Raw genomic sequence first — 15,581 nt, forward strand, 5'->3', positions numbered from 1 at the left:
CTGGCTCAAGGGACACAGTTTGTGGCAGAGGAGGTGGCCAATGGGAGTATAACCATGAGATCCAGGGATTTTATATTGTATGTAATTATGTAGAAGTATCTGGGTTAATAGCTGAATTGAGGTGTCAGAGGAAAAGACCTGTTGAGGCACTATCTTCCAGGAAGCTGCATGTCCACCACACAAGCACATAATATGTGGTACCTTCTCCCAGTGGCTTGGCTGTAATGACTTCCTGAACCAAAGAATGAAAACAAGATTTCACCCTTTCACTGTCATTTCCAGTGAGACACTTCTGTGATTTGTGCTTTTTTTCCCCCATAAACTTAGGCCCTCCCTACCAAGTTGGAAGTTGGGAAAACACCTCCATCAGAGGACAGAGAAGGAGTCCAATGAGCTGAGACTTTCCTCTGATGCTGGTAGACCAGCAGGCAAAGAAAGAATTTACTGCATAGTGGGGATAGTTGACCTGAATATCATGAGGAGTTAAGGTTTCTGCTTCACAACAGGGGCTGGAAAGAGTATTTCTGGAACTCAGGGGATTCACTGGGGCATCTTCTATGCCTGGGAGAACAGTGAATAGGCAATTATAGCAACCAAGAACTGTGAATAGCAAGGCAACCAGAAGAGCTCAGACTCTTCAGGGATGTAAGTGTGGGGTAACCCTCTAGACAGGCAACCTAGACCAGCTGAAATAATGGCTAAGAGTGAGGGAAATCTGAAATCAGTGGTAGAGGGATGAGATTAATCAGCTGGGACCTCAGATCTAAATGCTTTGGCAAGGACAGAACTTGCTTTAGTAACCCTATTGATTGTATCTCCCCTCTTGGGAGGAAATGAGGGCATCTAGTTCCTGCAGAAATGGAGCCTCCATATTGTAGTATTGGAACTGGGTACGATCATAAGGCACGAACAAAGCTGAGTGGTGCAAAGGGTTATCTGTATTAGATGCTTCACTTCTTCAGATCCTCTTGGCTACACCCGTTTCTGGAGCTTTTTGTTATAGACCCAGTTGTGGCTGTTACAAACAATCTGCAAGGCCTCTAACCCACTTCACTTGGGCACGATAGTATCTTGCCTCATGCTCACTCCCTCCTCCACACAAAATATTAACTGTGTCTTTGACCTAGGAAAGAAAAAGCCACCTGCTCTTTTCATTTCCTGTTTTCTTGTTCTGTTATTTGAATAGGTAGGTACACATTCTCTAACATGAGCCATCTCATCCCATTGTAGTGGACAATGATAGGGTAAGGAGAGAGAAAAACCATCATTCACATGAAAGTTACACAAGTTTAAAACAAGAAGTTATATTTAAATAATCAGAATAAACTCCAGTGAAATTTACTTACTGGAGAGGAAAATAGAAGCAGAGAAAGGCTTTTAAAAATCCACTGAGCTGGCATGTAACAACCAGGATGAATCTGTAAGACCACTTCTCATGGCTTCCCATAAGTACTCAGAAATGGGAGCCAGGTGAAGCACTGGATGTATGAAGCGACACAGGATGGATATTCGTGCCTTCCAAATCTGGATATTAAAAACAAATGGGCAATATTACCTACGCGGTAGTCTTGCTGAAACCATCAAAGCTGAGTCATATGAAGCCCCTATATCCAACTGCAAATTTACATGAAATACAGAAGATGGAAAAACACATTAATTCATACTATGGGGAGTCGATTAGCAAACTGCAGACTGTGAGAAGTTCCAAAGGAAAAACATAAATTTCAGAGAGAGAGAGAGAGAGAGGGAGCAAGCAAGCAAGCTACAGAGACAGAACCACAGACACACACACACACACACACACACACAGAGCACATTAAAAAAGGCCAAAACTCATGTTAACCTTTAGGTATGTACACTTCAGTGATAAAATTATAAAGAAAAATCAAGAGATTATTAAATCAGAATAGTGGCTACCTGTAGGTGGGAAGGAAGGGGGTATGATTGGGATAGAGCATGTAGGAGACTTTTGAGGTAGGTAGTAAGAGTGTTGTCTTCTCACATGGGTGGTAGCTACAAGGGTGTTCTCATGTAATTCCTTAAGCTGTTTATTTTTATGTTGTTTTCTGTATTTGATTATTTTTAACAATAAGGTTAATTTTTTAAATAAAAAGCAAGTATAATATGATGTTATAGTTAAGATTAGTGAGATCAGGACTATCTGGGTTGCATTTATATTATAAAAGATAAATAAAACAAAACATAAGGTAAAGAGCCAATATAGCAAGAAAACCATTAACTAAATTAAAAATTTTAATAGTATAGTATGCAAACATTAAAATAGAATTTACCAAGTTTTAAAAATGTGAAAGTAGTATTTTATAACAAAGGCTGAATAGGGAATTGTACATATACCATGATCTCAATTTTTGTAAAAGTATGAACAGAAGAAAAAGGAAAAATTGTAACAGACAGGAACAAATATGACTCCAAATTAAATATAGTCCTTTAGCTCTAACCATTGTGCTCTCTTGCCTGTGCTCAGTCATGCTCTCTCTGCACCTTTGTAAAGGAATGTTGCCTTTAGCCTGAAATATACATAATAGCCCCTTCTCAAAGCTCTGCCTCTTGTGCTTGACTTTTGAAGGTATAACACTTTTCATTCACATACAGATAAAAAGTTGCAGAACAGAGAATAACATTTTGGAGGTTTACAGAAATTCCTTAAGCATTTTGCAGCAGCTAGTTATGCCCCCTCCCTTTTTACTATAAAAGAATCCTGAATTCTAACTCAGGTACGATGGTTCTTTGGATCAGTAGTCTGCCATCTTGGTCTGCTGACTTTCCAAATAAAGTCACTATTCCTTGCCCCAACAACTCATCTCTCAATTTATTGGCCTGTTGTGTTGGGAGGAGTATGAGCTTGGACTTGGTAACAAAATCACAACAATTATAATGTTAGCAGTAGTAGGATTTCTAACATTTGCTGAGTGCTTCCAAATACTGTACAGGTATTATTTAAGTTCATTACAACTCTTTTAGGTAGTGGTTTTATTATCACATCTGTTTTATTATTTTTTAAAATTAAAGTATAGTCAGTTACAATGTGTCAATTTCTGGTATACAGCACAATATTCCAGTCATGCAAGTGCACACATATATTCATTTTCATATTCTTCCATTTTATTGATTAAGTAACTGAAGCACAGTGAGATTAAGTAAAAGAACCAAGGTCACAGAGCTGGTAAGTAATTAAATCTGAATTCAACCCAAGCAAGTCCATCCAGAGACCAAAACCACATAATCACCAAAACCACAATGGATGACTATTCTGATAAAGACTTCAAATGTTGGGTGACCATACAACCTGGTTCACTGTACAACTTGGTTTGCCTGGGACAATCCTGCTCTATGCTTGTTGTCCTGATCTCATTATTAATAACTCCTTTTCATGACCAAAATTATCCAGTTTTGATAATAAATGCTATGATCACTCTGCACTGAGAGTCCCTCCCAGTTCTCATGGTTCTAAAAGTCTGGAAGGGAAACTTGGAAATTGATTCAACAAGGTGGTGAGGTTCACATGATAATGTGGAGAAATGGAATCAACTGGGAACATTTCTCTGTTTCACCATCCATCACTCTAGAGCATAATTAACGAAAAAGTTGCCTTCTGTTAATTGCCTCCTCTCTCCCTACATTGGACCCCAAGGAAACATTTAAGAGAAAATCTTGAGTTGGAAGCACCTCTTGTACAGCGATGGCTAGCAGGATCCATGGCTGAAAGCCCAGAGTGTAGGGGAAGTTAATCCTTAATGCTCATATTATGTTTGTGTCCTCTAACTCCTGAAAGAAACCTACGTACATCTGGACATCCAGAGTTCAGATACAGGTCCAGGAAAAGGCTGCCATGGCAGCAGTGCCTCTCGGATTTTACCAAGACACACCTGTCAGAATATATATGAGACAATCTGGGTGAGTAAAATAAGAATGGGACAATTTGGCTTTCTTTTTCTTCTTGCAACCCTATGCACTCAGCTCAGGGACCTCATACATCTAGGTTCAATGACTATTTTTACTTTTTAATTTTCTCACAATAACCATGTTCTCTCTTCTCTGTCTCAATGGAATTATTTGAACTTTAACAGAAATCAAGGTATTTGAGCCTAAAGGAAAACATCCAACATGGAATTTCAGATATTAGCAAGTAGAAAGAGTGAGGAATGGAAGACATGGAGGTTTTCTGATAGCTCACAATCTGGGCCCAGGAACCCCAGATTTTCACTACCAAATAATCTCATTTTTCCCCTGTAAAAGATTTTTAGTTAGCAAATACCTTTAGCATATAATAGTTACTGTTATTCATTATTAGTATAACATTTCGAGAGCTTACTATGTGACCAGTACTCTATTACATACTTTATATACTATACTTGAATAAGTCTTCACAAAAGCCCTGTTAAGTGATAATTCTTCTCTTACAGATGATGAAATGGAGGCACACAGAGACGAAGTGATTTGCCAAAAATCATCAAGTTGGTAAATGGTGGAAGCAAACATACTCTGCTTCTCAGTAGTTAATTTCTCATTTATATTCAACAGAGATAGTTGAAACTTTAGCTTAGTTTGAAATAGAATAGCCAGGAGGAGTTGATGTAATTTTACTCCAAGGCAATTTAATGGTGTTATTTTACATAAAAAGACAATTTTAATAGCTTCATGAAATATTAAAAATTGTCACTGCCATCTTTGCAGACCTGCTGCTGTCTTTGCAGAAGGATTTTAAACATTATAATAGTTGATGTGAGAGGTGACTTGCTTTAGCTACACTTGATACTGGGCCAATGTGATCTTTAATTCTACGTACTTTTTAAAAACAATTGTTTATACTCTAGCAACAAAAGCTCATTTAACATGTTTATTATTTAGAGCAGTGGTTCTCAAAGTGTGCTGTTGGAACCAGTGGCATCAGAATCACCCGAGAAGTTGTCAGAAATGCAAACTGTCAGATGCCACTCAGACCAACCATGTGAGAAATTCTTGGAGACAGAGCCCAGAAGCCTGTGTATTAATAAGCCTTCAGGATGATTCTTATGGACACTGAACTGTGACTACACGTTGAAATCATTTGTTGAGTCTTAGCAAATACTGATGTCTGGCCCCCAGCCCCAGAGAGGCTGATTTAATCAGTTTGATCACTGTTGCTTTAAAAAGTGCACCAGGTCATTCTAACATACAGCCATGGTTGAGAAGCTCTGCTATAGGGGGATAATTTTCGGGCTGTGATGACTGAGCTGCAGAAAGGCTAGAGAGAAACCTGTGTAGGAAATTCCCTCCTCTGCTCCCATACTGCAACAGTATAGGAAGGCAAGATGTTTAAGAGTACAGTTGGATGAATTTCAGAAACTTCCACAGATTCAAGACAACAGGCAAAATGCAGGGGCTCCTATCACTAATTTGTCTACTTTTCATTTTCTCCATCTCCCCCAAACTGTAGAAACGGGTATCTCATATAAGACTACTCATGAATTTTTCAGTTATAATCTGGGCATAGGTTTGTAGTAGGTTGAGGAACGAAGATGTAAACTTAAAAGAATTTTATTTATTGCATTTTCTCTTTTATTTACTTACTGTATCTACACAAGGCTAAGATTTTAAGTAAAGTGTTATTTACAATCAAATTATTTTCCCCATTCTTTTTTTTGGGTTGTTTACCTTCACCTTCCGATAGATTTTTTTTGAGAAGAGCTAATGGGCACAGGTGCCCTCTGAGTTCTCGCATGTTTAAAAATGCGTATAAATTTGCTTTCATTCTTGAAGGACAGTTGAGTGGGCACCAAATTTGGGGCATCACACTTTCTTTGTCCCCAAACTTTGCAAACATCACTTTTCTCTCTTCCACTGTTGAATCTTGTTATCAAGTATGAGGCTGGGCTGTTATCTGCCCCCTAGGTAACTCGATATTTTTCTGATTTTCTTGTATCACTTTGAAATTCTTTATACTTAATTAAAATATTTTTGTTCTTTCCTAACTGTCTAAGAATTATGGTCAGACCATTTGTTTTCAGTTTTTCATCTTTTATATGCATCTAAGACACCTATATTTCTCTAAGCACATCTTTAGTTAAATCCACAAGACTTGTTAAATGTCTTCACCAAAAAAAAAAGAAATGGCAATTATATGATATGATAGAGATGCTGGCTAAAGCTATAATGGTGATCATATTGCAATATATAAATGTGTCAAATCAACACATTCTATACCTTAAACTTATACAATGTTACATGTCAACTATACTTCAATTAAAAAGTCTACAGGATTTGATAAATAGCATTTTTCATTACATTTAAGTTACAAATATTTTAAAATTTTCATTACAATTTGTTATTTGACTTCTGAATAGTTTAGAAATATGTAATTTGTCTCTAGTTGTGATATTTCTCCATGTGTTACTGATTTAAAATTTAATCAAACTGTAGTCAGAGAGTGTTATCTGCATGACAAACCCTTTAAAATTTACACTTTAAAAATTTACCACAAACCAAATGAATGCTTTAAAACTATATTAGAAAGATATGCCCTGCTCACTCCACTTCATATAATACTTTATGCACAGCAGGCACTGTACTTAACAGACCTAATTTAACTTCAAATAAACCTTATGAGATAGATTCTATTATAATTATTTTTCTGTTTTTCAGATGAAGTAATGTAGGTAAAAAGATAACAGACAACCTTTTTAGAGTCATGAAGCTTACAGATAGCAGAGCTACCTTCAAAAATAGATAGGTGGCATCTAAGGCCATGCTGTTAGTCACTAAGCTATATGCAGGAGTTAAAATCCCGTTAAGAATGTCCTAAAATTTCCCAAGTATCTTTTTCTATTCTTTTTTTTTTTTTTTTTTTTTTTTTTTTTTTTTTTTTGGTGAAGGTGATTAAGTTTATTTGTTTATTTTGAATGGAGGTACTGGGGATTGAACTCAGAACCTCGTGCACGCTTAAGCACGTGCTCTACTGCTGAGCTATACCCTCCTGCCCCTCAAGTATCTTTTAAGAAGGGCTTTCCAAATGTTATTTTACTTTCTTTTGTCTTTGTAAGAGGTTGATGGGTTAATAATGAAAAGTGTTAACTATCCTCTTTTATATGTGGGAAAATTGACAGGGAGAACCATTGTTTAGGGGCAAAGTTAACCAGTTATTTCTTCTAAAATGGCTCAGTCTCTCTCTTGATTCTGTGTTCAGCATGCGTAAAAGCAATTTATTCTAATAGAAACTGGGGTAACAATTGACTTAGAGATTTATTCTCTTCTTTCCCTACAGACCCTAGGATCATCAATGCAATGGCTGGGGGAAGGAACAGCACAGCAATTACAAAGTTTATTCTCTTGGGATTCTCTGAATTTCCAAAGCTCACCATTGTAGTCTTTTCAGTATTCCTAGGGATCTACCTCATGACGGTGTCCTGGAACGTGGGCCTCATCACCCTTATTAGGATGGACTCCCATTTGCACACACCTATGTACTTTTTCCTCAGTAACCTGTCTTTGCTGGACATCTGCTATGTTTCGACTGTAGCCCCCAGGATGCTCTTGGACTTCTTCAAGAAGCATAAATCAATCTCCTTTATGGGGTGCACCATGCAATACTTCTTTTTCTCTAGCCTGGGTCTGACTGAGTGCTGTCTCCTGGCAGCCATGGCCTACGATCGCTATGCTGCCATTTGTAACCCTCTGCTCTACACAGCCTTCATGTCCCCCACCCTCTGTGTGCAGACGGTGGTTGGAGCCTATATAACTGGTATCTTTGGCTCCTTAATCCAACTGTGTGCTTTACTTCGGCTCGACTTCTGTGGACCAAATGTTATCAACCACTTCTTCTGTGACCTGCCTCAATTATTAGTCCTCTCCTGCTCTGACACCTTTTTCCTACAAGTCATAAAGTTTGTGATAGCAGTGGTTTTTGGTGTGGCATCCCTCTTAATCATCATGATATCTTACGGTTATATCATCGCCACCATCTTGAAGATCAGCTCAATTGAAGGCCGGTCCAAGGCCTTCAACACCTGTGCTTCTCACCTGACAACAGTGACCCTTTTCTTTGGATCAGGACTCTTTGTCTATATGCACCCCAGCATTGATAATTCTCTGAGCTACGACAAGATGACATCAGTCTTCTACACTGTGGTGATCCCCATGCTGAATCCTTTGATTTACAGCCTGAGAAACAAGGAAATCAAAGATGCCCTTAAGAGGTGTAAGAAGAGGATGTTTTCCCATTGTCACAGTTACTTAAAGATCTGGTAGGCTAGTGACCCTGTTGACTAGAATTTTCTAGACTTTGCAAGGAAAATGCATTTAACATTATTCAACATATCTGATGCTCTGGCAGGATTGCAAGTGAGTCAGTCCATCTAAACCCAGGACTGGCTCAGTGCCACGCAAATCCAGTGGCTTCTTTGCGTCTCAACAGTTGACTCTCATATCTTACACCAGCAATGACTTCACAAAGCAGTTAATATATTAATATTTATATCAACATAACCTTCAACTTTTCAGTATTTGACTCTTACATATCTTTTCAGAATTTCTGACTGCAGGCTGGAGAGAATGAGACTGAATACAAGGTCAGTAAGTGATCTTTCTCGTACACAACATCACAAAAGGAACAATGACCACTTTGTCCCAGACTTCAAACTCTCTGGGTGTCCAGGCAAATTCCAGTTGATAGAGGTAGGGACGTGGAGAGAAGCCTAACTTTAGACTTTGACATAACTTCCTTGCCAAGGAAATCTGCCGTAGAGAGTTTGGTCTAGAGTTTGTTTTCTAGGTTTCTGTTTTCAGAACTCAACATCAATAGGTGAATAGAATGAACAGGGGATTTCTATGATACTACCTTGACCAGGAAGAGCTAAAAAATACAAAGGAAGGAAGTGATCCTTTGGATTCTGAAATATAATAGAAAGATTACATTTTGCTTTCACAGACTGAAAAGCAGAGATGTACTCACCACTGCAAAATAACTAAAGACATTGGACAACATACTTTTTAGGGAATTTTTTTGCATACCTTTCTGATCAGGCAAGAAAAGAAGAGAAATCTCCAACATCCAACTATAAAGAAAGTGGGTGGGTATAGCTCAGTGGTAGGATGCAAGCTTAGCATATGTGAGGTCCTGGGTTCAATCCTCAGTATCTCCATCAAAAATATGTATATATATAAAGAAAAATCAAGAATTCTGAGAGTAAAGGCAGCTCTGAAGATGACTTTCACATTGGGGGAAATCTGCTGAACTCTGGTAATATTGTGCCTGTATTTCAACAAGCACGTGAAGCTTAGGGAGAGGGAGACCAAGCCTGGGGCTGCCTGAGACTTCGACAGGAGACCCAGACATGTATATACATGAGAGTCCAGTGGACTTGACTTTGGTGTGAGAAGAAATTAAGGGGAAAAAATTCTATTTCACAGAAAGGAAATCTTAAAACTCTTTCAGGCTTCATGCTGGGTATGTGGAAAAGTAAACTGAAAATTTGTAACCATACACCCTAATGGAGGTTTGTAGTCTGAATTCACACAACCTGTTTAGTTAAGTGTCTCTTGGGTGAAAATTAATTTTAAAGCAGTCAGAGGTTGGTAGTACCCTTGAGCACCAACCAAAAGCAAATGCAAATCCTCTCTTTAGATTCTTAAGATAAAATCTTAAACCCAAGCTCAAATAATTCTCCCAAATAACTTTCTAAAGAAAACCAGGTTACACCAATCTCCAAACACACACAAAAAGAAGACCTTATGGGCAAAAGGCAGGAAGTTATAGACATGTCAAACCTAGAGAAAAAGTCAGGAATGGCAACTGTCTTAATACAAACATAAATTAGGTGTGACTGATAAGGTCAAAAATAAGAAGGGGAATTGAAAATATCTTTAAAGATCAGGAGAATGAAGTTTACTGAAGATTTCTGTGTCTGGCAGAGTGATGAATTATGTATTATACCTAAATGACCCCCATCACTGAAGCAACTGAAATGCTGAATCTGAAATAAAATCATCTTTTAAAAGAATTTCAGTTAGTTTAATGAAAAGGAAGAAGAAGCTAAACCCTAAGATGAAGTGAAAAGTAAGCAAGCACTAAACATGGCTTTCACTTGGAGAGTCCTGCCGAACGCTGGAGACCCTGAGCTTCTGCTATGTTGGCCGAATGGGTGGTGAAGCCTCAGAGGACAAGACTCAGGACATGCTGTCGGTGAACTGGAAGGCTATGTCCCCAGTGCATATGAGCAAGAACTCCCACATATGATGTTCAAGAACAAAAAGAGCAGTTCATAGCGAAAAAAAATTTTAAAGCGCAAACCTATGTACGGAGCCAAACCCCCAGAATTGAGATCCAGCCAGGGGAAACATAGTCCCTATGAACAGACCTGCAAAATCTTCAGATATTGGAATTATCAGTAAAGAGGATAATGCAGTTAGGGCTAGCTATGGTGAAACACAGATTAAATCTCCCCTCAAAAGAGATACTCCTTCCTCAAAGGAGAAATTCTGAGAGGAGGTCAGAGACCTGGTGACTCAGAGCACTGAAAACTGGGGAAATCAAAAGGAAGAAGCTTCCAGGGGGAGGATGTAGCTCAGTGGTGAAAGCATGCTTACCATGTACGAAGTCCTGGGTTCAATCTGCAGTACCTCCATTTAAAAAAATAAGGAAGAGGCTTTGCCACTTGCCACAACATGGATGGAACATGAGGGCACTGTGCTATGCAAGTAAATCAGACAGAGAAAGACAGATACATATGATCCCACTTTTATGTGTAATCTAAAATCAATCCCATAGATACAGAGAACAGATCAGTGATTGCCAGAGACAGGAGTGGGAAGTAGGCAAATGAGTGAAGGGAATCAAAAGGTACAATCTTCCAGTTATAAAATAAGTAAGTCATGGTGACATAATGTAACTATATTTGATAATACCACACTGTGCATTTGAAAGTATTGCAGAGAATAAATCTTGAAAGTTCTCATCACAAGAAGAAAAATCTATAACCATGTGTGGTGATGTGTGTTAACTAGACTTGTGGTGAGCACTTCACAGTATATACAAATATTGAATCATTATGTTGTACTGCTGAAATATCCGCACAATATAATGTTATATATCAATTATATTCCCCAAAAAAAATCAAAGAGAAGAGACTTGGAATATCCATGCAGTGGAATATTATTTGGCCATAAAAAGGAGTGAAGTACTGACATGTGCTCCAATATGGGTGAACCTTGAAAACACCATGCCAGGTGAAAGAAGCAGTCACAAAGGACCACATATTGTATGATTCCATTTTAATGAAATCAGCAGAATAGGCAGATCTATACAGACAGAAAGTAGATCAGTGGTTGCCTAGGGATGTGGGCAGGAAAGGGGGTGGAGAGGAATGGGGAATGACTAGATGCTAATGAATATGGATGAAAATATTTGATGAAAATATTCTGAAATTAGATTGTGGTAATGGCTGAAAAGCTCTGAATAAACTGAAAGTCACTGAATGGCACACTTTAAATGGATGAATTTTATAATACGTGAAGCATATCTCAATAAAACTTTTTTTTTTTTAGCTTTTTAAAAAAAGAGGATGGAAAGTGCACAAGACCAAAGGCGGCATTCTTGGGAAGGCACCATTTCTGTGGTGGGTATTCCTTGAGGATTTGGTAATAAAAAAGTGAAAGGAAGTGAGCCAGGGAAATGAAAGGTCCTAAGAAAATGTTAAAAATCAAGCAGAATACTAACCCATCTCTGTTCTTGAGTAAAGTCACTACACAAATGAAACAGCCCTTCTCTATACCAGCAGAAGAGGACACGTAAACTAAACAACCTAGTAACTGTTCAAACCCCATTCCTTGTTTGATCCCTACACAGACCTCAGGCCCTGGAATAACAATGATTGATCAATGCTTCCGGGATCTAGCAAGTTCCCCACCCGTTGTGCTGTGGCATGGTCCAGATATATCATTCACCAGTGGGACATATACTGAACAACTCAATGTTCTTGGGCAGAACTGAGCCAAATGAAGAATTAAGGAGGAGGAAGGGGGTAGCCTTTTTGGTCAGAAGTAGAAATGAAGAGATTCACCATAGGTTTCCTTGCAATAGCCATTTCTCTGTAATATGCATTTAAAATATGGCTTGACTTGTATAGTTTACTTACATGTAGATTGTCAGGAATGTATTGCATGGTTATAAAAATGACCAAATTCACCAATGACTATGAAGAGGCAAGTAAAATGAAACAAAGTCTTATATAAGTATGATACATCTCTTACAATGAGACACCAAAATGTGATATCCTGTTAGACTTTCATTAACCAGCAGAGGGACATCCATTGCAAGACTCTACAGTAACTGAGACCTAAGACAAGGAGGGCAAGTGGATGGATCTGACTAGTGGTAGTGATGATGCTGACTTTACTATGTGTAACTCTTCACAGTTTGTGTCCACAAACATTTGGTCTTCACGACAGCTTGGCTATGAGCCCCTCATTTTACAGCTGGGGAGGCAGGCCTCAGCTCACAGTTGCAGAGGTGACCTAGCAAACAAGCAGCAGATGAGGGACAAGGAATGCATGTGTACCTGCATCCCTCATGGGGACAGAATGTTAGCACCTCTTTCACAGTGCTCCAAACAAGATTCTCTTTCCCCTCAATAGTTGCCACTTTAGCTAGAATTGCTCCTTCAAATATCTTGGCATGAACATCTGAGAGAGGCTAAATACATCCACTTCTCTTTGTGCGTAGGAGATATGAATGCTTATCTTCAATACTTCTCTTTCCCCCAAGGGTTCACAACCTCTTAGTTCATTTTACCTTTGGATGAGGATAACAAAAGCTTCACTATAAAAAAATTCTTCCTTGAACTAAGCCATAAAGTCTTTCCAAGTAACTTTGAGCTGTTACTTCTTATCTGCAAAAGAGACATTAATATATCCTCCCTCCCTACTTCATAAGATGCAGGAAAAGGTGACATTCCACTTGAAAGGTGGGTGGAGCTAAAAAAATACCCCAGTATCTTCTCTTACCCTGTTCAGGAGGAAGACAGTAAGCAGAGCACCCAGCCACACTGTGTTCAGACTTCTGACCTACAGAACTTTATGGCTGCTAAATTTGTGTTAATTCATTATGCAACAATAGGAAATGAATATCCTCATTTACACTTTAGTTTGCTTCTCTGTAAAACTACCACCTCTGAACTTTGCAATTGATATTCTGATGAAGCTTAAAAAGCTTCTTTGTAGAAAAACTGTCCTATTAAATTCAGGAAACAGCCGCTGAACATCTACTTGATGCCAGACACTGGAATACAAAGGTAAATCAGAAGTTGAAACCCTAGTAAGACCTCAAAGAGAAATCACACAAGTAAGCACATAACTATCATCAGAGTCAGAAAGCGATGGAAGCCGTGAGGGAATGACAAGTGTGAGCTATGAGAGTTTAGAACAGGGAGAATTCTTACCCGGCTGAGAGTGTCAAGGAAGGTCATCTTGGGATGGATGTGGGCACTGGGAAAGGGAAACCAACAGGAGGCCCGGGAAGGATTTCCTGCAGCAGCGAATGTCTTCGTGGGATTGTAGACCTCATTCAAACAGCTGATCTCATCAGCAACCCAAGCCTGGGAATAGTACTGGAAAAAGAAGAAATCATGGTGGGCGATGTTAGAGCCAGAGTGATGGACTCATGAACCTGGGAGAGTTTGAGGAACAAAGAGTCACCAAGAATAGAGTCACTGAGAGTTGCACAGTAGAAAAACAGGAAGTTCTGATAAAGGGAAATTTTAGGGTTTGAGATTTTAAAATCAGCAGTCTTTCATTCCAGGGAGGTCTGGGATGGGGTTGCCACATTGTGTTACTGATGCGGCATAGAGTTTGAAGCTGGTGGAGGTAAAGAGGTCAAGACAGTGTGTGGCTAGGGGATTTCAAGACATCAATCTTGAAACCACCTGATTTATCTTTCTGGTTGCCCTTAAACACAGAGGGCTAAATACATGTTGACTTGGGGAGCATACAAAAGAATGAAATAATCAGAGTGAGGTGAAGTCCATCTAGAAATATTTCCGGCATTACTGAGTTTGAAATTTGGGCTTGAGGAGGAGCAACAAATGGATGGACAATAGGCCCTTCTTGCCGTTCCTAGCCATGTATGTTTGCTCTTAGGCTGACCACCCAAACACATTGGTGATCAAGTTGAGAAGAGTGATGTCTTGAGACCTCAATCGAAGATATAGCAAAGGAAGTGCACACAGAGGGAACCTATTGGTTTCCCCCCCCCATCTTTTTATCTGCCACATCTGATAGAATTTCAAGAGTAATTTTAGATTTTCAAGACTAGTTCATGATTCAGTAAAATAAACATTCTTGATAACCTACAGCTGCTGTCTCCTCTTTTCCCCTCTTGCCTCTCCAAACCGTCAATATCCACATGCACTAAAATGTTCCTTATTCATCTGGCTCTTCCACTGCCTCATAGACAAGGCTTTTCCCACCATCTGGAACCCAGCTGGATAGTCCTCCCTGGAGAACATTCATCAGCCTAACTGCCTGTACCCAATCACATCTGTCTTTTCTGCTTGAAATTCAGCCCACTGACAAAATGCTACTTCTAAGATCAAGCAACTTCAGAGTGGTTGAACACGTCCCAAGTAACATCAGCTCTGGGTCATTTTAAGGTCTATTTTAAAGGACAACTCAGTATTGCAATACACACTTAATTGGATCCATAATTCCCAGTGGCTCCACTCTTGTCCATGTTCCATGTTCCAGAAAGGCTTCTTTAGGAAAGTCTTGGAGTGGGCCATCTCAGCAGGGGAGACCACAGCAACGTGGCTTCCCAGAAGAACCTCAGCCCTTCCCATCATTCCAAACAGGACTGAAGGATCAGAGTCTCTTAAAGAATAGGCAATAGACACCATGTGTGAAAGGACACATCTGTTTGACACTTGCAGTTGGGCAACTGTTTTCTAGGTTTTACCATGCTGGTTTATAGATTTAAGGCTGAGAAGACAGTTCAGAGAACACCTTCTCCATTTATCCTGGATCCAGAAAAATAAATTTTTATTTTCAACGAGTTGAAACAACTACTTGCAGAGGCAGACGAGACCTGCTTTAAGCAAAAGCATTAAGTGCTGTAGTTTTGTCCTCTGTGCCACATCCTCCCCTTGTGAGCCTCTCCCTTCCGGATTCTGGGTTCCTTGTTCCTCCCATGACCCATTGCCTCTGTTCTCATCCAGCATTCCTGTGTCTCTTGTGATTATAGGCACAGGCCTGAATCTGGCTCTGCTAATGCCTGGTTGTGACCTGGTGAGCAGCTATGACCGAGAACCACTGCAGCAGACTATCCCCCTCCATGGCCTTTCCTTCCGTCTCCAGATCCTCTCCAGTTCCTCTAGTCTTGCGAATTCTTTCACTTGGCATCACCAGTTGTACCTACTTTTCCATTTCCTTCTCTTCTTTTACTGCTAAGCTGACGTCTCACTTTCTTCAGCACCTGGCTTTGCTCAAATCCCCTCTGAACCCCACTCCAGATAACCCATCTGGGATGGATGAGCTTCCATTGCAGCTGTGCTGGGAAGATCATCACTTCCTTCCTTCTTGCCGCATCCAAAGGCCTT

The 15,581-nt window shown here is 39.5% G+C and overlaps 1 protein-coding gene and 1 long non-coding RNA gene across 2 annotated transcripts in view; one reads left to right on the plus strand and one right to left on the minus strand.

The window, feature by feature from the left end:
* Nucleotides 1–13,699, minus strand: part of LOC116155296 (uncharacterized) — a 28,130-nt gene extending 14,431 nt beyond the window's left edge. The window contains exon 1 of the long non-coding RNA XR_004139161.2: nucleotides 13,431–13,699. This is a non-coding gene — a long non-coding RNA (uncharacterized LOC116155296). The remainder of the gene's footprint in view (nucleotides 1–13,430) is intronic.
* LOC105094964 (olfactory receptor 5AN6) lies at nucleotides 7,279–8,244 on the plus strand. The gene has a single exon (XM_010987076.3). The coding sequence runs from the start codon at nucleotides 7,282–7,284 to the stop codon at nucleotides 8,242–8,244; it is 963 nt and encodes a 320-aa protein (XP_010985378.1). The 5' UTR covers nucleotides 7,279–7,281.
* Nucleotides 13,700–15,581: the final 1,882 nt, after the last annotated feature.

Source organism: Camelus dromedarius, chromosome 12 (genome assembly GCF_036321535.1).
Source record: "Camelus dromedarius isolate mCamDro1 chromosome 12, mCamDro1.pat, whole genome shotgun sequence".
NCBI lineage: Eukaryota > Metazoa > Chordata > Mammalia > Artiodactyla > Camelidae > Camelus > Camelus dromedarius.